This window comes from Equus quagga, chromosome 6, assembly GCF_021613505.1.
Source record: "Equus quagga isolate Etosha38 chromosome 6, UCLA_HA_Equagga_1.0, whole genome shotgun sequence".
In the NCBI taxonomy this organism is placed as follows: domain Eukaryota; kingdom Metazoa; phylum Chordata; class Mammalia; order Perissodactyla; family Equidae; genus Equus; species Equus quagga.
The window spans coordinates 66,311,617-66,338,285 of record NC_060272.1 but is presented as its reverse complement, the minus strand read 5'-3'; the positions used below and the strand labels follow the sequence as shown (position 1 = coordinate 66,338,285).

Genomic DNA, 26,669 nt, shown 5'->3' with positions numbered 1-26,669 from the left:
ATAACCTAATTTTTTACAAATGATAAAAGTGGCTTACATAAATTATGTGACTGACCATTAAGTCTTAATTCATGCAACTGCAAGCTACCAGAATGAGACAAAAGATTATGTGATCTAGAAAAATGCAGTCTCAATAACCCAGGAAACCTGAAGAGTTAACAGCTTTGGTAGCTTCCTATAAGTCTGAAAATTGTATGAAATTTTGCCAACAAACTGTAACATGAAGGAAACAACTGCTGTTAATATATGGGTCAAAGCACTTTTAATTCATCAACTGTCAAGTTAATGAAAAAATCTGAGGGCCATCAATTTAATAGTTCACACATTAAATAAAACTATACGTTTTCCCAGTTACTGCTTGCAAGAGAAGGAAAAGTAGTAATTAAAATGGTGAGATACCAAATGGATTACAGATACTTTCAGTAAATTCAAGATATGAAGTTACGAAGATACCAACCAGCTGCCTGTGACTGCATAAAACTTCCTACTCCAGCAAGGTTAATAACAGCAGCGTGCTGAGCAGATAAGGCCTGTTCTTGGCTGGTTGAACCTTGTTCAGAACCCTGAATAAAAAAATAATAAATAACTTGTTTAGAAATAAAAACAATTTTGAAGTGGTGAAAAGAAACTAGTATTTTTTCCTGTATGAGGAAAAATACCAACATCAGACTTATAAAAGGAGTAACATAAAGACTTCAAAGATATTTCGAATTAGTAAGAATAAATTTATGTATTTTAAAAGCAAAACAAATAAAACCTAATTATTCTGAATTGATTCTATATTCGTTTGTTTGATCCTGTATTAACAATACAGCCTAAGGCTTCTAGGCTTCTATAAAGCTTCATCAAAACTACTTTTTAGGGGCCGGCCCTGTGGCTAAGTGGTTAAGTTCACCTGCTCCACTGTGGCAGCCCAGGGTTTCGCTGGTTTGGATCCTGGGTGAGGATGGACATGGCACCACTCATCAGGCCACGCAGAGGTGGCATCCCACATGCCACAACTAGAAGGACCCACAACTAAATACTGGGGGGATTTGGGGAGAAAAAGCAGAAAGAGAAAAAAAAAACTTGGCAACAGTTGTTAGCTCAGGTGCCAATCTAAAAAAACACAAACTACTTTTTAAGGCTTAAAACACTCTTTGCAACACTATACTGGAATTTCTAGTGAGCACAGTAAGTCAATAAAAGGCACTGTAATGGACTGTAATGGAAAAAATAAAATTATCCTTCATTGCAAATGGCATGACTGTCTAAAAAGGAAATCCTGAGAAATCTACAAAAAAGCCCCCAGAACTAACAAGTGAGTTCAGTAAGACTGCAGAATACAAGAAAAACATACAAAAGTCAATTCTATATACTAACAATGAACATGTGGAAACTCAAACATACCATTTACAATTGCTCAAAAAAAAACAAAACGGGGAACTTAGGTATAAATTTACAAAACATATATAGGACTTGTATGCTGAAAACTAGCTGACTGTGTACTAGCTAGAGACATACTACACCCATGGACTGCAAAACTCACAGAGTAAAGATAGTAGGTTTCTCCCAAACTGACCTATACGTTTAACTCAATTCCTTTAAAAAAAATCCCAGCAAGGTTTTTTGTAGATATAGACAAGATAATTCTAAAATTTATATGGAAAGGCAAAGGATCTAGAATAGCGAAACAATTTTGAAAAAGAAGAATACAATGGGAAGAATCACTGCCCAATACCATATAGTCTAAAGTAACCAAGACAGTGTGGTATCATAAGAGGGATAAATACATAGATTGGTGGAATGGAAGAGAGAACACAGAAAATAGCCAAACAAATACAGAAACTATCCAAACAAACACAGCCAAGTGACTTTTCACAAAGGTGCAAAAGTAATTCAATTGAGGAAGGATGGCTTTTTCAATAAATGGTGCTGGAGCAACTGCACATCCATATCCCACCCCCAAAAGTAAACTTTCACCTAAATCTCACACCTTATACAAAATTAACTGATAATGGATCATAGATTTAAATGAAAAACTATAAAACTGTTAAAACGGGAGAAAATCTTTCAGGCCTAGGGTTAGGTGAGGAGTTCTTAGAACATAACACCTAAAGCACAATCCATAAAAGAAATAAACTGATAATTCAGACTTCATCGAAACTAAAATCTTCTGCTCTGAAAAAGACATTCTTTCCTACCACCTAAAATGGTGTCTGAAATAACATTTCAGTATATAATACAAGTTAAACATTTCAAAAGTTACAAGACATTTTTCTTGAGGGGACCTCCCTGGATATAGAAAGAAACTGCACAGAAAAGCACAGAACTGACAGACTGACAGAAGAGGACACTTGAACTCAGAACTCTGCTCATGAAATAAATTAGAATAGGAAAAACGAGACCACATCCCTTCCGTAACAGATTTAGAAAATAAAAGAAAAAGCCCAAAATGCAGAAACACAACAAAACCCAGCTGGCACAGATTCTCCCCCTAAAAACACCCCACAAATCTAAACAAAATTGCAAGACACCACAAATGGAATTAAATATTCTCAAGCAACCTGGAATCATGCTAACATTAATCAAAAGAAAGAAACAAGAAATATTACTAGAGATGAAGAAGGTCATTTATTAACGATAAGGTGTCAATTAAGGAAATAACAATACTACATGTGTACCTAGCAACACAGCTTCAAAACAACAACCTTCAGCAAAAAACTGATAGAACTGAAAGGAGAAACAGAAAACTTAACAATTTTAGTTGGAGACGTTAGCACTACTCTAAATAATTGATATAACATGTAAAAAGAAAATCAGTAAGGACACAGAAGACCTGAACACCACCATTAAACAACTTGATCCATCTTATATTTTAGAATACTCCATCTAACAACAGCAGAACACATATATTTTCAGGCACATAGGAATATTCACCCAGACCATTAAAAAAAAACCTCAATAAACTTAAAAGACCTGAAAACATGTCTTCAGACCACAATGGAATTAAAGTAGAAATCGATTACAGAAAGGTATCTGGAGGGGCTGGCTCCGTGGCTGAGTGCTTAAGTTCGTGTGCTCCACTTTGGATCCTGGACGCAGACATGACACTGCTCATCAGGCCATGCTGAGGTGGCATTCCACACAGCACAACCAGAAGGACCTACAACTAGAATATACAACTATGTATTGGGGTGCTGTGGGGAGAACAAGAAGGGGGAGAAAAACAGAACACTGGCAACAGTTGTTAGCTCAGGTGCTAATCTTTAAAAAAGAAAGGTATCTGGAAAATTCCCAAATATCTGGAAATCAAACACCACACATCTAAATAACCCATGGATTTAAAAGGAATTCATGAGGGACATTAGAGAATACTCTTGAATGAAAATGAAGGCACACATATCAAGATCTGTGGAAAGCAGCTCCAGCAGTTCTGAGAAGGAAATTCATAACATTAAATGTTTATTTTAGAAAAGAAAGGCCTCAATAATCTAAACGTCCACTTTAAGAAATTAGAATAAGAAGAGCAAATTAAAACTACAGTCCAAGAAAAGCTTCCAGAAATAAAGACCTGAATCCACATATTAAAAGGGGCCATAGGAAAGACATGGAAGGTAAATTTTGACACATATCCTAATGAGAATTATACACTTTAAAGATAAAGACAAATTTTCAGGGCCTCTAGGCAAACTAATCAATAACTTACAAAAACAAGATAATTATAGAGACTGATGTCAGACTTCCCAAAAACATACAAAGCAAATTAACAGTGGGCAGCAGTATTACAATAAATTTAAAGGAAGAGATCTAAAACTATAAAACCCTCAGAAGAAAACATAAGGAAAAAGCTTCTTAACACTGGACTTAGCAAAGATTTCTTCAATATGACACACAAAAGGCAGAGGCAACAATAAATACAGATAAAATGGACTAGGCCAAAATTAAAATCCTCTGGGCATCAAAGGACACAATCAAGAGTGAAAAGGCAACCCATAGAGTGGAAGAAAATATGTGCAAATCATACATCTCATAAAGGATTAATATCCAGACTCTATAAAGAACTTCTACAACTCAACAACAAAAAAAGCAAATAACCCAATTGAAAAAATGGGCAAAGGACCCCAAAAGACAATTCTCCAAAGAGGATATACACATAGCCAGCAAGTATATGAAAAGATACTCAGTATCACTAATTATTATGGAAATGCATATCCAAACCTCAATGAGGTATCATCTCACACCCATTTGGATGGCTACTACCAAAAAAAACCCCCCAAAACCAGAAAATAACAACTGTTGAAACTTGTTAGGATATGGAGAAACTGGAACCCTCATGTGCTGTTGGTGAGAATGTAAAATGGTGTAGCCATAGAAGCGTTATTCATGATAACCAAAAGATGGGAGCAACCCCAACACCTATCTATGGATGAAGAGATAAACAAAACGTGGTATATAAATACAATGGAACATTATTCAGTCTTAAAAAGGAAATTCTGACACATGCTACGACATTGATGAACCCTGTGGACACTATGTAAATGAAATAAGCCCACTACAAAAAGACAAATACTGTATGATTTCACTTATATGAGGTACCTAGAGTAGTCAAACTCACAGAAACAGAAAGTAAAGGGAATATGTGTACAGTGATGGATGGCAACTAGACTTCTGGTGGTGAGCACAATGTAGTTTATACAGAAGTTGAATATTCTCATGTACATCTGAAATTTATATAATGTTATAAACCAACGTTACCTTCAATTTTAAAAAAAGAATCAGTACAAAAAAAATAATTTAGAGCTTAAAAACAACAAAAAGTTGATTTAGAAAACAACTTAAAAGTTAAAAATCTTTTAAAGTGGACAAAAAAAAGGAATGATGGTTATCAGGGCTGGAGGGAGGGGGAAATGAGTTACTGTTTAATAGGTACAGAGTTCCAGTTTTACAAGATGAAAAAGTTCTGGAGATGAGATGCACAACAATATGAATATACTTAATACTACTACACTGCACGCTTAAAAATGGTTATATGGCACATTTTATGTTACATGTATTCTACCACAATTAAAAACAAATGTAAAGAAAGTGCAAATCAAGAATTTTATATCCAGCCAAGTAATCCCTCATGTGCTAAGAATAAAAAAAAAAAGTTCTAAATGTGCCCTTCCTGAGAAATCTATTAGAGGATGAACTTTACCCAACAAAGACTTGACTGGGGAATCTCTGGCAGAAGGACTGATGGTAAACATTTCATATATTTAATTGTGAGCTAAGAGAGACACTAGGGGTTGGGCCCAGGAATCAGTAGTTTTTAGTTTTTCAGATAATCCCTAAGTATAGCAAAGGTTCAGAAAACCTTGTAATTCCTTCTTTTTTCTTATTTAATTTCATTCTATTTGGCAATAGACAAGTATTTGCTTTTGTCTATCTTCCCTCTGCCCTAAGCTTCATGCTAAGAGGAAGATCTCTATTCTAAGAGACAAAATATTGTAAACAGAAGAATGATGATTGGGTAGAAAATACATGGCCTATAAGGGCAGAAAGATTTGGGCTTGAATTCCTGCTCTGCCACTCACTGTAGGGCCATGAGCAAGTTATTCACCTGAATCTGTTTTGTACTATGCAAGATGGAAGTATCATTATCTATTCATTGTGGCCATTGTGAGAATTAGAAATACCCACCCAATAACTGATAGCTACTATTGTTAATAAAGAAAAACAGTAAGTAAATGTTTATTTGAATAACTAAATAAAAGCACTTGAAATACGCTCGGAATACACCAAAAAATGTTTCTATAACAATTCTACTAACACAAAGCATATGGAAGGAGAGAAAGCACATACCTGCTCCCCTGGCTGTTGAGGACTAGAAGTTGTGGGTTGCTGAGGTTGTTGTGGTGTAAACTGAGAGAGCTGCTGTTGCTGCTGCTGCAGAGTGTTAAAAATGAGTGAACCACCTGGAAGCTAAGAATTTAAACAAAAATTAATTAATTAGCCAATTTCACATTATTTAAATTTATTTATTCTACAAATATTTTTGGAACATTCACTATGTGTTGGGCATTCTTCTAGAGATTCAGGAAACACAGGCGAACAAACATCAAAACAGACCAAGTACCTTGCTCTTAAATAAAAAAAATCTTTTTAAAAACAATTTTTAAGTGCTATTACTTTGGGCTTTCAAATATGTTAATACTCTCCAACATAAATCTGCTTCAAGTTAATAGCTAGTTATCCAAATATACATACTGCTTTTATTTAACTTTTCTTATACATCAATATAAAGCAGCATTAAATGCATTAGAAAATATGAACAAGCTACTGATAATCAGAGATATATATTAAGAAAACTCATCTCTGAAAATTTCTTCCAGCTTTGCCAAAACCCAGAAATGCATGGATTCTTATACACCATGAGGAATTCCAAAGCTGAAAAGAAAATGTATTAGATGTCCATACTTAATATGGAAACATTACTTGCTGTTATTCTAAATCTAAATTGATTTTTAAAAAAACCCACACACTTTTTTAAAGAAGCATTCAGAAAACTCCATGTTAAAAATTAAAATTATGCGTTCCAAGTGCATCACGAAACAAATGCTTTTTCTATTTTATTCATTCTATAGGGGTTTAAGTTATAAGCATTTTCAAGTCATCAGGACAAAGTTCAAGCAACTGCTACCAAACACAGAACTTTCAGGTCTGTAGAGTCAGAAAAAGGTGTCCTTGGGTCAAAATCTCTACACTCAGCACAGCTCACTGTTAGGGAAATTTGGACACAGCACAGGTCAAATGCTCTTTCCTCAGATAATAAATGTAGCAAAATATAATTAATTTATATGGTGGGTTTGTCCTTATTTCTTATTATTAGTGTTATTAAGGAATTCCACTCCTGTTAACACTGAGACTGATGATCCCTGAGAGAAATTCCAACAGCAATATGGAGGAAAGTTGGCTCAATAAAGCAATGTGATCTGTGGTTTGAGCATATTACAAGTAAACTGTTCTGTAATTAGCTTGTAAATACTGACACTGTTTGCATCTTCTCTAAGAAACGTTTTAAGTTTTGGCTCTAAACGCATTTCTCAATTTGTTATTTCTGGGGTTGATGTGTTATTGTCATTTCCCAATAATCCACAGCTCTGTGATTTTGTGTCTTCAGATCTTTATATTCATGTCTACCTTTCCAAAACTTCTCTGTAGATAATCCCATTTTCCAACCTACTAGCTTAATACTGGACTCCATCCTTAAATCCAAAGACCTAGCATAACACCCAGAATATTGTAAATTCACAATGTGTACTAAATTCTCCACCTTCACTCTCTCTTTATCTGTTAACAGTGATAACGTGTAAGAAAAGCCTCATCATTAGACAGAAACTGTAATCTAATAAACATTTACTGAATGACTATTAGGTGTCTGGCATTATGCTAAGAAATAATATTCTCCTCAGGAAAAGAACACATACTTATTTTTAAAATCTCTATTCAAGCACAAAATCTGTTTTAAGCAAACAGTAAGTAATACATATATAAATACATAAAATGTCTGCTGAGAGAGGAATTATTTTCTAAGTATATCTACTGCTGCTCTTGTAGGCAAGTATCCTCCTTGGTAGTTGTTAATTCTCCCCATTGGAACAGCTAGTTCTTGATTAGGCAGGGGTGCTGAATACTGATTCTTTCTCCTTATGCATTTGACCAAGCAAAGGTAGCAATAGTAACCACATCCTTGGAAGACTGTGAACAACCTCAAAATTTCAAATGCTGAAATGTATAGATATACACAGTTAAAAAAAAAATCAAAGTACAAAAACTTGAATCGAAAGCAGTGTTTCCAGGTTTACCTGAAGCAGATTTAGGGGCCTGAGACTTGAAGTATTTTTTAAGCCAAATGGAACACCTGTTAAATAAAACTCATGGTTATAATGGAATTAAGTTTCTTAGACTTGAAAATATTTTATGTTTTAGTATATATCAATACAATACTAAGTACTTTCTGCATAGATGGGCTTATTTTTTATACTTTTAAAATACCTTAAAAAAATTTTTCATTAGTGTTTATTAACACTGAGATCTTGTTCAAAGATATGGATCAGTACATGTACATTATATTCTGTATTTCAGAAACTGAGACTTCTTTATCACAATTTTGACTGTTGGTGAGAGAAATTAGAAGTATGCAGACACCACGAATATAATACAACTATTGCTGTTGTGCAAATACATTTCAGGTACTGGCAACTATTTACATTCCTCAGTGCTAAATAGTATACAATAATAATCTCTGAAAACCAGTGTACTTTGTGTTTTTCTTTTTGAAGAAAGATTAGCCCTGAGCTAACATCCCTGCCCATCCTCCTCTACTTTATATGTGGGACGCCTGCCACAGCATGGCTTGACAAATGGTGTGCAGGTCCGCACCTGGGACCTGAATAGGTGACAGGCCGCCGAAGTAGAGAGCACCACTGGGCCAGCCCTTACCTTGCACTATTTTTTAAAGTACAAATGTTAATATTAATAATGCTAAAGAATGATGGGTTCTGTGTAAGGATCAAACTGAAAGTCAGACAAGAATGCTGTTAAATCTGAACTTATTCCCTCAAATCTGTGACCCAACATAGAGTACATCATAAAGTAAAGTTTGGCAAACTTTTTTAGTAGGCTTTGTAGACCACATACAGCCTCCGCTGCATATTGTTCTTCTTCTTTTTTTAACAAATCTTTAAAAACATAAAACCATTCTTAGCTTGGACTTTGGGCTCTAGTTTGCTGACCTCGGTCTCAAAGTATGTGTATATTTTGCTCATGAACAAAATATACCAATTTGAACACTAATTAAAAACGTATCTAGCAGACAACTGTTATTTTAAAAAGAGGCAGGAAATTCACAGGTGATAGTATGAAAGCCTTGCATAAGAAACTGAAAAAGCATAATCAGATGAAAATATGACAATATTGACATCCTCTTCAGGAATTCTCATGAAAAGAAATGGCATAACTTCCATTAAGGGTGGATGACAACTGTACAATGCTTTATAGCTTACCATAGGCACTTTCAAAACACTTCATTTATTTCTCACAAGTACCAACTGAAGTTAGATATTTTTACTCATATTTTAAAAAGAGCAGATGAAACTGAGGCTAGGGGAAAAAAATTAAGTAACTTCTTTCAGGACCCACCGTTAGCACTTGGAGCCACAGGTAACTGGTAGAGTTACATGTAAATATAAACATCCTAAATTCAACATCTGATTCCACTTGCATGGCTTCTGCCACTAGAGCACATTTGTGCACATTAAAATAAGAACATAACTTGGAAATTAAGAAATCACAGCAATATGTTAACATCTTTATATTCTTTGGGTTCTCTTTCTCATAACTCATAGAAAGTTTCAGATAAATTTTTCTTACTATGTCAAGTTTATTCTTCCTGTTAAATTTTTTCTCAGTAGTAAGCAACTGGATGGTCCAAGATACTACAATGTATTTTCTTACCTCTTCTCCTTCTATATTTTTGTTGTTACAAATTATCCCCTTTTTGTATTGTGAGTTTACCAAATTCAAATGGTTATAGTTATTTTTAATGCTTTACGTAATAATTATTATTACAATAAAGCTACTACCACTAATGATGATCACAGCAAATATTTTAAAATGCTTATCATGTCTCAGGCACAATTTAAGCACCTTATCTGTATTTCCTCATTTAATCCTCACAACCACGAGGTAAGGTATTATTATCCCCATTTTATTTATGAGAAACGTGAGGCACAAAGGTATGTGAAACTGCACAACTGGGATTCAAACTCAGGCAGTCTGGCTCCAGAACCTAGGCTGTTACTGCCATGCTATGTTGCCTTTCTTGCACAGTGTAGGTTTTCAAAATATATTTCTTTTACTCAGAATAGGAGTACACTGACAACAATTAGACTATCAAAGTTAATTTCATTATAATGTTTGGAAGGCAAAGATTTGCAGACTTACAGGCTTACCAAGTTTCTTCACAGAAGTTGATTGCTAGATGGTTTTTAATTCAAATATCAGAACTTTAAAGGTTTTTGAAATGAAATACCTGTGACATAATATTTCATGAAATAAGGACATTAAATGTCTTTAATAATATGTTTAAAACGACATTTTTCACATTAGATGTACTTTAATTTCTTAAGAGGTTATTATTTCCAATATTCTGACCTGCTTGAGAAGTTGCCTGCATTGCACCGGGCAATGCATTTGGTAGCAGACTTCCTGAGGGTAGAAGGCCACTCAGGTTTATTCCTGCAGGAGTTATGGCACCAGTGTTACAGCCCAGCATAGGGTTTGAACCACTCATCAAAGCCTGAGCTCCACTGCAGAAGAATAAGACAAAGCATTAAACCTACACTACAAAAAGAAAAATCAGCCATATAACAATCTCTTGGATTAAAAAATAAATAAACACAATTAGATATTTCTGTCTGAAATATCAATTTCCAGGCTCAGTTTCATTTTTACACTAGAAAAGTGACAGCAAGGTTGACTAAAATTAAGTCAATATTTATCAAGGCTTAAAATATAATTTGGAAGAGTAAAGTGCTAATCAAGGGATTAAAAGATAGTAATGCAGAGGAGAAACAGGAAAATCAAAGCTGCTGTCAATGCATAGCAGTATCATCGTAGTGCATGTTAATAGATGTATCACCCAAAATTAAAACATACTTGTTGAGACAGCTTCTATCCATATCTAAACTATTTTCTTTCAGTAATATGCAATTTGTTCTTAATTTTACAAAGAAGAATTTATTCAGATTGGTAAGAATATCTCAAAAAAAAAAATCAGGGCATCAATGCAAACTTACCAAACAGAGCCCACTACATTGATGAAGTTAAGTCCAGCAGAGTTTGCCATGACCTGGGTGGCCGTGGTTCCTGTAGTTATAGATGTTACCATGGTGGAAAGAGGAATGGTCGTTACAGGCATTGCCTGGCTCAGAGACCTTTGCTGCTGAGCAAACTGAGTTAACAAAGTGGGCTGAGGGGTGAAGCCTGAATCTTGGGGAGTAGGGGTGGCTGAAGGGGTAATAGGAGTTGAGCTCTGAGCATCAGGAGGGTGTGGGGTCGATGAAGGGGTTGGTGTAGGAGTAGATGGCTTAGGAGTTCCAGATCCTGCTCATTGAGAAAAATAAAAATTGCTAGTTTGTTATAAATGGCCAGTCCTTTTTAAAATAAGGTTAATGGAATCTTACTTAGCACTGACAATTTGTTCCAGTTTTTTTAAGCAGTTAACTGCAAGTGTTAATTTCTACACATGATACATGAGTGTTGCTACACTCAATTACAATTAAGGATGCAGTATATCACCTAAAAATTCCATCAGAGATGCTACTACAGTAACAGTGAAAATATACATTTGTATTCTACCACAATACCCATTTAAAAGTTAGTTTCCTACATGCTACCTTTGGCCTAAAAGTTTAAAAGGAATTCAAATTAATTTTTATTATTTACGATTTCACTAATTTAGGACTTTGTTTAAAAATATTGCTTATTTTCTATAACAGTCTGAGATAAGCTCTGAACATATTTAATAAATTACATACAGTTAACAATCATATTTGGCACCTAAATATACATGTTTAATTCCTAACACATCAAGTTTATCCTGACGAACAAATTTACAAAACACAGTAATAAAGCAAATATTTGATAGATAATACTGCATCTTTAACAGTAACTGTGTACTTCTGTTTAAATGTAGAATGTATAGAAAATCTGTTGTGAATGAAGTATGCACAGTTTATCAACTTTTTAAAAAAAACAAAAACAAAAAACAAAAACCAAAAAAATAAAACCAAAAGCTCTTGAGGTGTTTTCTTTTTTAGCTTTCATGTCCTGCAGAAAGAAAGGAAAGAAATGTGAATGTCCAGAAGCTGTCACTCAACCCTTACTTAAAGTAACAACTGTGTGCAGTAGATTAACATAATCCATACCCACAACATAAGAAGTGTGAATAAGACTTTCAGGAAATTTATAAATTTTTCTTTGTGCAAAACAAGAAGGCAGAAAAATTACACCTTTTGAGCTATCAAGATGAAGATGTTTATATCTAATGCAAAGACCACCGTATCACTGTGCAGTGTACTAAAACTTTCAGCACACGTTAGTTATCTATAAAAAAATCTAAAAAACTGGAATGAGTTTTTGGAAATTGGTGCCTAAATATCTCAGATATTTACTAATTTGAAGAAATTCTCCCAAGTCAATCCTAATATTCTTGTATAACTCCTTCATGTTAAAAAAAAATATTCAGTATTAAAAATTACATTTTACTATCTTCAGAATAGTGCTTTATGATCATCACCACATTGTAGTAACTGACAACAATTTATAAGAGTGTAGGAGTGTTCTGGAAAAGTCAGCTTTCAGTTTATTGTACCACCACCTTGGAAATAGTTGGCTTCTTACATAGACAAAGATAGGACTGCAGCAACAACTCTTAGGACAATTTTTCTTATTAGCTGCATAGTTTACACAAGATGTAAAATGATCGTAGGGTACACTGGAATAAAAAGCATTTTGGAATCTTATTGCCACATTTAACTACCAGATAATTTTTTAAAGAAGATGTGTAGGTTGCAAGTCTATAAGAAAGGTATACACAAAGTGCATACATAGATACAGAAAAACGAATACAATTACAATAAACACATAATACATACAATCAACAAGAGATTTGCCTGAAGCTTCTCAAAACTTATACATTTTGGGTACACAGTACATTCAGATTTCACTATTTCACTGGTGAAAAAAAGCTGTTTTAAGAAACACTAACGCAAAAGCTCATGAAGAGTTAATCAAAAATTTATGACTCACTTTGTGATGAGCTGGCAGGTGACAGGGCAGCTGGAGAAAGCATGCTAACTTGATTGAGATCCACAGATGACTTCCGAGAAAGGCTTGGTGGCTTAGAAGCAGGAGGAGGAGTTGGAGATTTAAGAAAGCTGCTGGCCTGTTGTGGCGTAAAATAGTTACCTAGGAGAAGAACATGAAAGTTATTTCCTAGGTTCCCAATTCAAAATTCTGTGAATTGTGTAAATCAAAATATGAGCAAAGATTTAAAAACAATTTACGATCGTATGATGTTTCTTACTCTAGACTACACAAAACTAAGGAATGTAATACCTGAGGAACTATTTCCTGAGCTTGAGGGAAGTTTGATGGGTGGAGGTCGATGTTTTACTCCCTTCCCCAATACTGAAGACTGAACTGACACAGTCTCAGGCTGCTAAGAGAGAGTGACATTAAGTATTCTTGTTAAAATTTAGGTCAAATCAGAAATTCATAAGTTAATACACTATAACACCTAGATGAAAACATACAATTTAAAACTCTGAAAAGTACTCTTAGTGGTTAAGGACTGGGTTTTAAAGATGCTACAGAAGAATATAATTTCACAAAGAGATCCATGAAATAAATTAACAGTATACATAAAGAATGAAGAAAGGATTTCTGAGTAATAGATGGGATGAAAGGGTTTGAGGGAGAAAGGCAGAGGATTTAAATGAGGTCAAAGCCCACCTTAAATTTTTCCCAGAAAATAATAACTGTTGAAACCAGGTGCTTAGTATACACACGTGTTCATTAAATTTTTCCCTTTATCTTTGTGTAATTTGAAAATTTCCATTATAAAAAGTTCAATAATAGTAATAAGAAAAAGTTAAAAGCAAAAACAAAACTAAATAATATCCCCATCCCTCAAAAAAATAGTCCTTAATATTTCTCAGATTCCTTGAGAAACAATTAGGCACAAAAAAGTTATCAAACACACTTCTGTGTCTTTCCCTGGAGAAAGCTGACTCAAGCTGGCTGAGCCACTGGAGCTGTGTGACATCTTGACTGGACATTTGGCTTCATTCTGAACCAATTCCTGGTATTGATTGACTACCCTGAAATATTAGGGGAAAACAAATAAGGATTAGCTAACTGTGTTTTAAACAAAAATTTATTATATAGGAAATAATAACCGTTAATGAAAAAAATGTTCCATTAAAACACGAAGATAAAAACTAGACAATTTATCTTTGTATTAAAAGTACATTCTCCTAATCTTTTCAATGACAAGCTAAAGCTCAAAAACATTTTGCTAATAAAAAATCTAAACACAGACTTTCAGTATCTTGTTTCTAATACGGAAATTACAGGGATTATTTAACCAATCAGCAGCCAAAGAAATTACCCAACAACTTTCACTTACATTCTGATTAAAGTACTACCTAGAAACTGTTTTGCCTAGCTAGCCTAGATATTTCTAAGTTTTCTTATTTAAAATAAAACATTTTAAACATTATTCTTCTATTATTTTCCTAATTCTATGAAAAAAATCCTAGAATACCAAAGATATAACTAAAATCAAAGTTTCGACTCCTAACAGAGTACTCTCTGTCCTCTAAGAGTGAACTACTTCATATCAATCCAGATCAAAAATAAAGATGCAAATATTTTTACCTCTCAGCATCAGTCTTTGATCCAATAATGAACCTAAAATGTTTAGAAAAGAGAGAAAAGTATTAGATAAGAGTTGTCATAAGAAGCTCTGGGATTACTTTCGAAGGTTGCCATATTTCAGTGATAGTAATTTTACAAATTGACTTAGACTCTACCAAGATAGCATAAAAAAAAAATTTAAAAATACATTTAAACTTATGAAGCAATGACCAAGTTTTGCATGCATTATTAAATAATCCTGTGAATAATTTGGCTGACTTAATTTAGAGAGATTTATTTTGGCACACAGCTTATGTACCAAAACAAAATCTGGGTTGAAAATTGCCAAGTGCTATACACCCTTGTAAGTGTCTGCCCTACAGCAAAGCTCCCTGAACTATGGTGTGCAGGGCCTTTGGCCTTCCTCTCACTTCAACCTTTGATTTTGGAAGTCATTATTAACGTCTATATAGCAGGATCTTAGAATATATTTTAGACAAGGAAGATAGCTTATTGCCAATTCAAATAAAATGTCTTTACCAAGTCTTTTTAAAGAGTTTGACATTTATATGATTTCTTAACAGATTAAAATAGTGAGTTTGTTTATTTTTTAATTACCAATTTGAATGATCATCTGTGGAGGAGCTGAAATATAAAATGTAAAAAAAGAAAAAAACTTGGTTAATGCAGCTCAAACTTCAACTTCATAGTTCTAAAATCAAGTAATTTATGAATATGGAAGAATGACTGGAAGGTAATAAATCATGCAGCATTTTTGCAGCGACTCCCTGATGTAAAGGCAAAAAATTCAATTATCTTCTTGTCAAACACATCTAGTCAGTTGGCTTTTTGAATCAATTTTTTTTAATTATTAAAAATAATATTATTCCCTTGTGTTTGAGAAAAGTTAAATTTATTTAAAATGACCAATATATATCTTTAAGGAAAAGATTTTTAAAAATATAGATACAGTTGGCCCCCTTTATCTGTGGGGGACACATTCCAAGACCTTGTGGGGATTCCTGAAATCACAAACAGCCCAAACCCTACACACTATGTTTTTTCTCGTACATACATACCTATTATAAAGGTTAATTTACAAATTAGGCACTGTAAGAGATTAACAGTGACTAATAACAAAAGACAATTATAACAACATACTGTAATAAAAGTTACCATAGATCTTAGAAACCTCCGCATATGACCTGCTTTCTTTCCTTAGACCTTCACCTTTTTCATTTTAAAGGAAGTACTTTATGGCTTCCCTTTGGCATATCTGAATTGCCAGCATCACTACCCTTGTGCTTCAGGGCCGGGATGAAGTAAAATAAGAGTTCTTTGAACACAAGCACTGTGACAGCTGATCTGATAACGGAGATGGCTACTAAGTGAATAATGGGCAGGTAGCATATACAGTGTGAATATGCTGGACAAAGGGATGATCCACATCTCAGGTGGGATAGAGTGGAACGGCTTGCGATTTCATCATGCTACTCAGACGGGTGCACAATTTAAAACTTACGAATTATTTATTTCTGGAATGTTTCATGTACTATTTTCGGACTGCAGCTGACTGGGTAACTGAAACCATGGAAATCAAAACTGCAGGTAAGGTGGGACTACTGTGATCAAAACATCTGATCTTTCTACTTAGTATTCAACAGTAGAAACTGCTAATGTGAAAAAATTAGCCAAGGATTCCCTGATTGCTACTATTTCTTCCTATCAACTTTTATGTAGGTTATTGGTGAGGTTAATGTTTAAAATTCATCTTTCTGGTGTAGTTTCAATTAGCATTTGTATAAGGCTTTATCAATGATTTAACATAGACCTGGACCTTGCTTTTCCTGCTGAGGTCCTCTTTGTTTTTTATTCTTTTCAAAACAGCATCAACTTGATAAAAAAACAAAACTAACAAGAATAAATACACGTACAGTATTACTATAGTTAACAATACTGTACTGTATATTTGAAAGTTGCTAAGAGAGTAGATCTTAAGTTTTCATCATATGAAAACTTTTTTTTTTCTTTTGGTGAGCAAAACTGGCTCTGAGCTAACATCTGTGCCAATCTTCCTCTGTTTTATGTGGGATGCTGCCACAGGGATAGCTTAACAAGTGGTGTTGGGTCCGAACCTGAGAACCCTGGGCCACTGAAGCAGAGCGTGCAAACCCAACCACTACACCACTGGGCCGGTCCGCCGCAAAATTTTTAACTATGTATGGTCATGGATATTGTGGTGATCATTTTGCAATATATACAAATATCAAATAATTATGGTACATACCTAAAGCATAATGTTATATGCCAACTACATCTAAATAAGAGAAAACTAAATATTGGTACCTTGTACTAAATAAATGTAGTCCATAAGTTTTGGAAGATTATATATATTTCTTTTTTTTCCTGTTTTTTTGTGAGGAAGATTAGCCCTGAGCTAACTGCTGCCAATCCTCCTCTTTTTGCTGAGCTAACATCCATGCCTATCTTCCTCTACTTTATATGTAAGACACCTACCACAGCATGGCTTGCCAAGCAGTGCTATGTCCGCACCTGGGATCTGAACCAGTGAACCCCAGGCCGCTGAAGCGGAACGTGCGCACTTAACCGACGCGCCACCAGGCCGGCACCGTAACTATATCTATTTCTATGGCCAATAACTACACTAAGCAGAATCCATGTCCTTACACAGAATGCTGAAATACCAAGTATCTTCAACAACTTTTACATTTATAATGAATTTGCCTCCCATTTAAACAAAATATTGCCTGGAAACACTTCATGCTCAGAGGTTAAAGTCATAAGAGGCAACACATAAACATACCAACAGGGATATTGAAGGCATATCCTTCAAAGCAAATATAAAAATAATGATACCATATGTTTCTAAAAAGAAATTATTACTATTTTAAATAACTCTTGGACAACATGGTAACCACAATTTAAGTTTACTTAGCACTACTGCCAAATCTAATTGGAGTATTTAACCAACAAATGAATCCTTGAAGGGAAATTTTTATTCATTAATGGTTCATCAATAGGTGCAAATTAAACTCCAATGACTGGTTTTGTCAATTACATGTATTTACAGAACTCACTGGGATGGAGACATCTGGCTGTCACTTTCTTCATCTTCTTTACATGGCTGTATTCTACCATAGTAAAGTGGATCACCAAGTGACTGTAAAATGGTCAGCTTTGTTTTCTGATACTGATTACCAGCTTCACATTCAAATACATAATCATCTTTTACATCCTGAAAAAGGCAGAGCATCCCAAATAAATACCTTCTCCAGTAAACATATCATTAGAATTAACAAAAATCAGGAATAATTTGTATACTAATTTGTACCAGGCAACAGGAAGACACACAGCACTTGGGCTATAGACCTGTTCAAGAATGCTTACTAGAATAAAGCCCAGGATTCTTTCTCACATGGTACTTTGGAAATCAGAGTTCCAATGGGGTATTTACTTGAATAAGCTTGAGTGAAATACGGCAGAATTTCATATACTGGACATATGAATGCAAATATTAAATATTAAAAAGACACAACTTTCAAAGACAGATCTGTTTCTATATGTCATTATTCTTTCTGCTATCATACATATAAAACATCTCTCATCATTTCACTCCTACACTTACCTAATTTAATACATTATGCTTATTTCTCCCTTAAAGAGGTTATTGCAATTAGGGAAACTTTCATGGAACACTTCTCTTAAGAGACACCCTTAGAATAATTTACTAATTACTAAGTTGAAACAGAAAACAAATCAGAAGTACCAATATGCAACCAAAAGTAAAAATGAAGTTATGCAATAAAATTGCCCTTTAAAATGGAAATCATACTTTAGAAAAACAAAACTAAATAGTTGCTCCTTCTTTTAATTTACTGAATCCCCCAGAAAGTCCTTAAAAAAAAGAAGGTCCCAAATTAAAGGCAACTGCACCTTATGTTTAATAAATTCAGATCTCAGATTAGAAAAAGCATCATTAGAAAGGGAGAATGCAATGGTTACTTACATGGGCTGGCCAGACTGTTGGTTGTGAGTCATCAGATTTGATAGACTTCTCCACTTTAGCATATTTCTCCACCTAAGAAATCAAATTAAGAGACAGCCGATATAATGGAATCACTATTATGACTAAAGAGAAAAATGTATGTAACTTAATATACTTTTTGGCACAAGAATTACTGAATCACCAATATCACCAACTACTTATGCTTAAGTACATAGATGTGTCATTTAACAACAGGGATATGCTCCAAGAACGCACTGTTAGGCAACGAAGTCGTTGTGTGAACATCACCGAGTGTACTTACAGAAACCTAGATGGTACAGCCTACTATATATCTAGGATATACAGTACTAATCTCATGGGACCACTGTCATATACGCAGCCTGTCATTGACTGAAACATCAGTATGTGGTGCATGATTGTAGTTTAAAACTCTCCTGATATATTCAATTAAACCAACTGGTTTCTAAAATAAAACATTTGCCATTAAATAAATCTAATAAACACAGCTGCTTTTTTGGACTGTGCCTCTTTTTAGTCCATAAGTTATCACACTTGTCATTTAGAGAAATTTGAATGTCAGAGAGATGATTAGGACCAGGATCTTTTTCTTTGGCTGGGTTTTCAATGGAATAGGAGTTGTTGTGTAACAGTGGGGACAAAACTGGAAAGAGATGAGGGAAGTTACATTAAAGTTGATAAAATTTTTGTGAACCTTTCCAATTTTCTAGTCAGACTTGGACCACATATTCCATATATCTCATACAAGTTCATTTGAATCAAATGTTCTCACCTTCCTAGTAACCATAATCTTAAGAGTAACTTAGACTCACCTGGGCACGTGGTAACAATTTCAGATTTCCATGTCTCTCCCCTGGAGACCTTACTCAGTAAGTAGGTTTGAAGCAGGGCTTGAAATCTGTATATTTAACTGGTATCCTAGATGACTCTTCTGATGGAATTAGAGTGAGAAACTTTGTACTGGGGCTTTGCTACTCAAAGTGTGGTCTGTGGATCCCAGTACCATGCAACCTACAAGCTCAGCAGCAGCATCTCAGGCCTCAGCTCAACTTGTTGAATTGGAATCTGCACTTCAACAAGCAACCCAGGCGATTCGAACATACATTAAAGTTTGGGAAGCCTTGCTTTAGACAGCCAGCCTGCCCTCCAGGGCTAAATTCCACTCTTGGGTATTTACACTAAACATCTTTTTTCAGGCTGAATTTCTCAAGGAGTACATAAGTTTCCAAAAGAGAATGTGGCTTACTCCCTCGAGTTGTATATACAGTCTACCTCTGATGCTTTTGGCTTTGCACGTTTCACAATTTTTAAAAAAAATCATAGAAAATAAAATAAGACATGTGCTAGCCTGAGAAGGATATACAAGCAGAAGAGCAGACATCTGTTAAAATAACTAATCAATCTTAAAGAGCTGCATGAAAAATAAAAAGGAACACAAGAAATAGGAAAATAAAAGACCTAAGAGGGGCTGGCCCCATGGCCGAGTGGTTTAAGTTCGTGCGCTCTGCTTTGGCGGCCCAGGGTTTCGCCAGTTCGAATCCTGGGTATGGACATGACACCGCTCATCAAACTATGCTGAGGTGGCATCCCACATACCACAACTAGAAGGACTCACAACTAAAAATACACAACTATGTACCGGGGGGCTTTGGGAGAAAAAAGGAAAAATAAAACCTTTAAGAAAAAAAAAAAAAAGAAATAAGAGACCTCTCACCAAGACCCCTTTCCTGTCTTTGATCATTTATAGTTCATGTTAACTACAGATCAGCAAAGACTACCATTAAAGGTTCCTAATCTCGGCCACTGCTCCAATATCATTAATTTTTAAATTTAACTATCAAGAAATCATGATGACATATTATGAAAAAACGCAGGCATTTTATGCATATTATGTAATATGTATCATCTTTTTCCACATTTTGAAATTCTTTGGTTATTATTCCTGCTTTAAACACAGACCTATATTAAGGGAGTACGTTCTTAGACAACTTAATGTGAAAGAATACAGCTTCTAAAAATAATCAGTTGCTTTTTTAAAAAAGAACTATTTTGTTTTTAAAAGATGTAAGATTCCTTGTTTTCCCAAAGTATAAGCTACCATTAGTTAAACTTAGGTACCTTCTATGAAATAAGTGCAATTCATGAATTGACTTACATCCACTTCTGAAGGTATGGCCAAGTTACAGGGACTCTGCTTCCACATATCTACACACTGAAAAATTAGAAACAATGTAAATATACTGAAAATCCAAAATAAGGCAAGTCTTTCAGCATAATAATGTTTCATTAAAAAAATACATACTTACATTTCCTGCTTTAGAAATTTTGAGGTCATAATGCTGACCTGCTTTTCTTTCCTTTCTTTTTTGTAAGAAATCAAGTAATTTTAGCTGAGGAGGAGGTGGACAGTGAGACAGATCCTGCTGCCGATTGAGAGAGGACCTAGAATACCTCTTGAAACACCTGAAATGTTAAGAAATTTGAATTAAACAAAGCTAATGAGAGAAACTCAGAATACATATGCATTTAAATTAAATCAGTGAGCATTAAATATGTAATTAAATAATAAATATCTGTAGAACACTATCACTGGCCAAGCAGTGTTCTGGACACTAGTGAAAGAAAAATGAAAACGACTGACAAAATTCCTGCTATCTGGAGCTGTTAGTCGAGAGAGGAAGACAGTCAGTCACAAGTAAACAGGTAAGATCATTTCAGAGAGCAATTAGTAAGAGAACAAAACACACGGTTCTGTGGTAAGCGATAGAGAGGGCAACATTAGGCTGGGGAAGGACTCTGAAGAAATGACGTGAGCTGAGATATGAATGATGCGAAGGAACCAGCTATGGAAAGATCAGGAAATCAGCATTTGAAGTAGAGAGAAGAATTTAAAAAGGTGGTGAGGCTGGAACAAACTTAGTTTGTTTTAAAAACAGAACAAAAGGTAGGTGTGACTAGAGCACCAGGGTCCATGAAGGAGACGAGGTCAGAGAGAGAGACAGGAGCCTTGCAGATCAATGATAACGTGTTTAGATTTAATGTGAAATGTGATGGGATTCTGTTAAGGGAATTTCAGCAAGTGGTGGCATGATCTGCTTTGAGGGTTTTAAATTACTCTGGTTTGCCTAAATGGTGAATAGACGAGCAGAGCAAAGGTGGAAGCAGGAAGACCAGTTAGGTAGGAGTTTCTTAAAGAAGTCAAGATGAAGATGACAGTGGCTTTGACCACGTACTGGCAGTGGGCACGGAGAGATGTGGATAAAGATACAAGGAGACTTCATAGGATGGCTGACAGATCCTATATGAACTTATTTGACTATTTCCAAAGCTGTACCTTTTCCTCAGCATATATTATTTCAATAGGAAATCAGGGAATTTAGAAGTGGATAGGTTTTTTGAGCCCTTCCAAACTTGAAAAATGTCCAAAGTGGGCAACTCAAACAGTTACGTAAAGAGAACTAGTGCTGAGCCACCTATTAACTGCAGTCCAAATTAACATGTGTTTTTATTTTATCAAGAACAGATGCTAAAACATTTAAAGACAAAATTACCATGTTATAAAAAGACATTTAGTTATAAACTGACTTTTAAAACTATGATATTTTCCCTAATCCCAAAAACAAATTTAGAATTTTTTTAACAAGTGCTATTAATAAAAATTAAATGGGTTACTGGATATTAGGAAGTAAAGAAGTTATTGTTTCCATTCATACTTGTCTCTTCTCAACCTCTATCTGTTTGGTGAACAAGCTCTAAACTTTTAGGAAGCTTAAGAAGTTTGTTCTTTAAAAGAATGCAGAGAATGCATCACTTCAATAGAAAGCAAGGGTATTAAAAAAAATCACAATACTTACACAAAAAAAGTAACATAAGGCAATTAAAAATGCTATTTTCAAAAAAAAAATCATAGCACTTGCATACTTTGGAGGGAAAAGAGACCATAAAGAGCCAAATTTAGAGCTACATGTTTAGGAGCATCTTTTGGTTTATCACTCCACAAAGGTAATTACCGTTTCATTGGGCGTGTGTTCATCTTTTGCTTGTTATAGAGCAGTCTGTTTGCAGTGCAGGTTACGGCGATAGAAGGGTCAAGACATAGTGGTTCAGCTGTAGCAAGGATCAGTTGGCTCTCAAGCAAAAGTTTGTCTTCCTAAAATGTATAAGAGCCCACGTCAACACCAGATTTAAGATTTTCAAATCATACTTACCACTTCATCTAGAAATATTCCTTGGAACTCTGCCTAGGACTACAGTAAAATACGGTATTTCAAGTTCCAACTTTAGTCTGTAAACTTTAGAAACTTGACAGCACAATGAAATTACTAATGGAAATTCAGTAATTAGTAAAGTGTACAAAACGGTCAAATTGTTAAGAGTGTCTATTCATTAATCCAACAAATATTTACTATGATGTGTTTACTATGAGTACCTATGACGTGTTAGGTACTGTTCTAGGAGTTGGGTTTAAAGTAGTGAGCAAAACAGATAAAATCCTCCACCCCGACAAACCTTAGAGAGTACAATGGATCGTGGCATTTTCAGTAACTAAGAGATAATGGTCACATTCTATACTCAGCTTTGTTTGATTACAGGAATGAAACTGACTACACGAATACTGTGTAAACCTTATAAACCCAATCCCAAAGTGGATACAGGCTTTTTACTGGTATCATGTAACTTTACTGAACCCTATTGTTTTTGCTTTATCTCTGAAATATTTTAGTAGCTATAACTAAATTTTTTAAAGTCAAATTAGTCAATTAATATTGCTGAATAAGAAGTTTTGCAAAAAACCCAACACTGGTTGTTTCAACAGTTTCATTCAACCTTTTATTACGGAAATTTTCAAAAAATACACAAAAGCTGAAGTGTAATGACACACATGTACCAACACTCAATTTCATTTAACTACTAACTTTTTCGTTTTTGTTTTGCTAGAGTAATTTAAAATACATCTCTGATGTTGTATTTAACCTGAAATACTTCAGCAAGCATTGCTAACTGCTAAGGACCTCTAATAATCAGTCCAGATTTAAATTTCCCATTATTTCAGGAGGGTATTTTCAGTCAGTTTGTTTGAATTTGAACTTGAACAAACCGTGTGCATTGTATTTGGTTTTTCTCTCTCTTAAACATCTTTTTTTATTCTGTAATGATCACTTCTCCCCCCGATCTTTTTTTCTTTCCTCATGCAATTGAGTTGTTGGATTTGACCAGCTGCTTTCTCATGGTATCATTTAACTGCATCTGGTGGTTGCTTCCTCATCATGTCCTTTAACGGTTTCTTTTATTCCTTGAATTGCCTACAAACTGTTAGATGTAGAGGCTTGGTTTAATTCAGGTTCTAGTTTTTTAGACAAGCATTTGTCACCGGTACTACCGTGTACTTTCTCATGCATTAGAAGGCACACAATGATGTGTCCCATTTTCATACCAGTGGGCTTAGTCATATCTCTGCATTATAAAAATTCCCATGAACCTATAATCCAACAGTTTTTCACATCTTAGAAGTATAGCTGTATAGATTAAGATTTCCAAGTTGATATTTTTAAAAGTTTATCATTTCTCTTGTAACTATTAGCTTGAATTTTTCTAAAGAAGAATTTTCCCTTAGTTACTATTTGGCTACCTAACATACAGTTCATACAGGAAAGGCCAAATAAATGCTTTCGTTGCTCTCTTTATGAATCTTCAGAGTAAGAAAACTGATACCCTAGCAACCTCCAATGATGACCAATGAGTTTATTTTTGAATTTTCTTTTAATAGCTTTTAACCTTCTTGTAAATGAAAAGATTATAGCCCAAACTAAAATACAACACTTGATAGTTACTGACGAACTGAATCTTACTTTATAATCATATTTCAGATAGAATAATTTTCATTATCGCTATTCTCTTTGGTTTAGTAACTATTCCTCTCTATGGTGGCAGAGAAATAAGTGAACACTCCTGTGAGTGGGAACCTCATATATAGTGAGCAAGCCCTAGAGGGTTACCTGGCTGTTTCAGGGGTAGGAGTGGTCCCCTAGTGCTACAATCAGGATGAATGGCAAAAACGCTAGGCTTGCTTTAGAACTCTAGATGAAAGAAAATCAGTATTTGTACCTAAGGTACAAACAAAACATTATTCTTCTGTTTCAGAGGGGATAAAAACCTAAGTTTCACATTGGGCAGATCAGGTCAACCTCACCCTATTTCACCACGTCTTAAAGGAACTGAGACTAAACTGTTTTAGTCCCTTAAGGAATTACTGCTTGTATGAAGAGATCCTTAACTTCTAAAGCTCATAAAGGAATCCCAAACTTTACTCATGAATAAAATTACCAGCAGAAAATATCCGTTGCTTAACTTAATGGTAAGTATTGTTTCATCCTATATTTTGCCTGTTTGGGATCAAAAAACAAAATAACCAACCTGGGTCCATTTGTGGTTATCACTTGTAATTGAATGTACATCACAGATTAAAGTCTAGAGAAAATAAAAATGTAAAGAACACATTAATGTATAGGTGTGCAAACATATAACGACTTTAGGTTAGAACTCCAAATAAAATCTAAGAACAATACTTAAGCGAACATTCTTTACCTGCATTGTTGGACGTAAGAGAATGTGCCTACTTTGGTAACCAGGAGATTTCATATTACTGGACTGCCTGTAGTCACGAATTTCTGCTATGACACATCCACAATGAAAAATATTAACCTGTTTTGAGTGAAAATATTTAAGTAAATGTCATTTTTCAAAAGCCTAAATAAGTGGGTTTATAGTGAATGTTTCAGGTTCTTTACACTCTCATGCAATGTTTTTGGCCACTCACCTACTCTCAAATGGACTTCCTTGGTAGATTTACATAAACCTTTTAAGAGGAATTATTTTATCTTCATCACCATGACTCAAGAAGCACTTTAAAACTGTTTAATGGTTTCCAGTTAGAGACTGACTTTTTGGCCTTTATATATTAATGTTATAGATCATCAGAAGTGCTGCTGTTCTTGATGCTCACTGGCTCAATGTCATACTTTGCTAACTTTATCATTGTTATAAATTGCCAATCAACCCTACTGGAGACTGGTTCTGGATACAACTGCTGTATTTGCTCTGTTAGAATTTCCAGGAAGCAGTCTTTATTAATAAGAGTAAGAAGGCTAATTATAAACTCAAATAATAATCTTTTGTAAAAAATATTTTCTAATCCTTTTGCTAAGTTCACAGTTAAGAACTTTCATCATTCAAGTTTTGCTGATTATCACTTGCCAGTCACTCATAGCATTTTTTTCACCCATTCAGAACTTTGAGCACTGTGACCTCCATGTTATCAGTCATTATCATGCTCACACTTTCAAACAAATATTTATTGAGCCACTACAATGTGAACTATGTGTCAGTCACTATCCAAGAAGCTAGAGATATGGTGGTGAGACAACAACTGCTCTCAGTGTGGGAAGGCAGGCAATAACATGTAAACACATACACAAGATAACTTTAGATAGTGATGAATGTTACAAAGGAAACAAAATGGGGAAGGACTAATTTAGATTATGTGCTTGATTAAAAACCTGCCTGAAGGAGTGATGTTTCAGCTGAGACCTGAATCACAAAGGGCTAGGCATCTGGGACAGACCATTCCAGATTCTAGAAGAAAAAGCAGATGAATAACGAGGAATAAGATTGGCATGTTTTAGTATAGAAAGAAGGTATGGATGGCTGGAGTGTAATGAGTGGGGATGAAAATCAAGAGGTGAAGACAAACTGGAAGGCAGGGGATTTGTGCAGTGAGAGGATGCTAGAGAACTTTAAGCAGGGAACTTTGTTTTTTTGCTTTTGTTTTTCTTATTTTTGTTTTGTAAGCTTAATTGGCTATCTGTGGAGAACTTATGGGGTTCTAGAATGAAAGGAGGGAGTTTAGCAAGGTAACTATAGCAGGTCTTGACCATACATTTTAAAGGTAGAGCTGATATCTGCTGATAGAAAGAATGTGAAAGGTGAGAGTAGTGTCATTCATTGGGTGTTAAGACTGGTAAAGGAACTGGTCTGGGAGGAAAAATAAAAACTTCTGTTTTGTCACGCTACGTTTGAAGAACCTGTTATACATTCCAGTAAATATGTAAGTTTGGAGATTGGTGGAACAGTCATTGTGAGAGATAAGCAAGGGATTAAATGTCATTTTTAAACTCAT

General features: G+C 34.7%; 1 protein-coding gene across 14 annotated transcripts in view; it reads right to left on the bottom strand.

Moving 5' to 3' along the window:
• SUPT20H (SPT20 homolog, SAGA complex component) overlaps positions 1-26,669 on the bottom strand; it is a 39,438-nt gene that overhangs the window by 2,386 nt on the left and 10,383 nt on the right. For 8 of the 14 annotated variants that reach the window (XM_046663953.1, XM_046663954.1, XM_046663960.1 and 5 more), the window contains 17 exons: positions 25,079-25,195; positions 24,908-24,961; positions 22,504-22,643; positions 20,800-20,956; positions 20,649-20,705; positions 18,476-18,547; positions 17,547-17,704; positions 15,067-15,093; positions 14,470-14,502; positions 13,793-13,910; positions 13,147-13,249; positions 12,838-12,996; positions 10,824-11,130; positions 10,180-10,334; positions 7,830-7,885; positions 5,827-5,946; positions 458-563 (listed from right to left, as the gene is read on the bottom strand). In XM_046663953.1, the coding sequence (XP_046519909.1) occupies positions 458-563; positions 5,827-5,946; positions 7,830-7,885; positions 10,180-10,334; positions 10,824-11,130; positions 12,838-12,996; positions 13,147-13,249; positions 13,793-13,910; positions 14,470-14,502; positions 15,067-15,093; positions 17,547-17,704; positions 18,476-18,547; positions 20,649-20,705; positions 20,800-20,956; positions 22,504-22,643; positions 24,908-24,961; positions 25,079-25,195 (1,939 nt within the window). The remainder of the gene's footprint in view (positions 1-457; positions 564-5,826; positions 5,947-7,829; positions 7,886-10,179; positions 10,335-10,823; positions 11,131-12,837; positions 12,997-13,146; positions 13,250-13,792; positions 13,911-14,469; positions 14,503-15,066; positions 15,094-17,546; positions 17,705-18,475; positions 18,548-20,648; positions 20,706-20,799; positions 20,957-22,503; positions 22,644-24,907; positions 24,962-25,078; positions 25,196-26,669) is intronic. The other 6 variants (XM_046663963.1, XM_046663965.1, XM_046663964.1 and 3 more) reach the window with 3 other exon arrangements.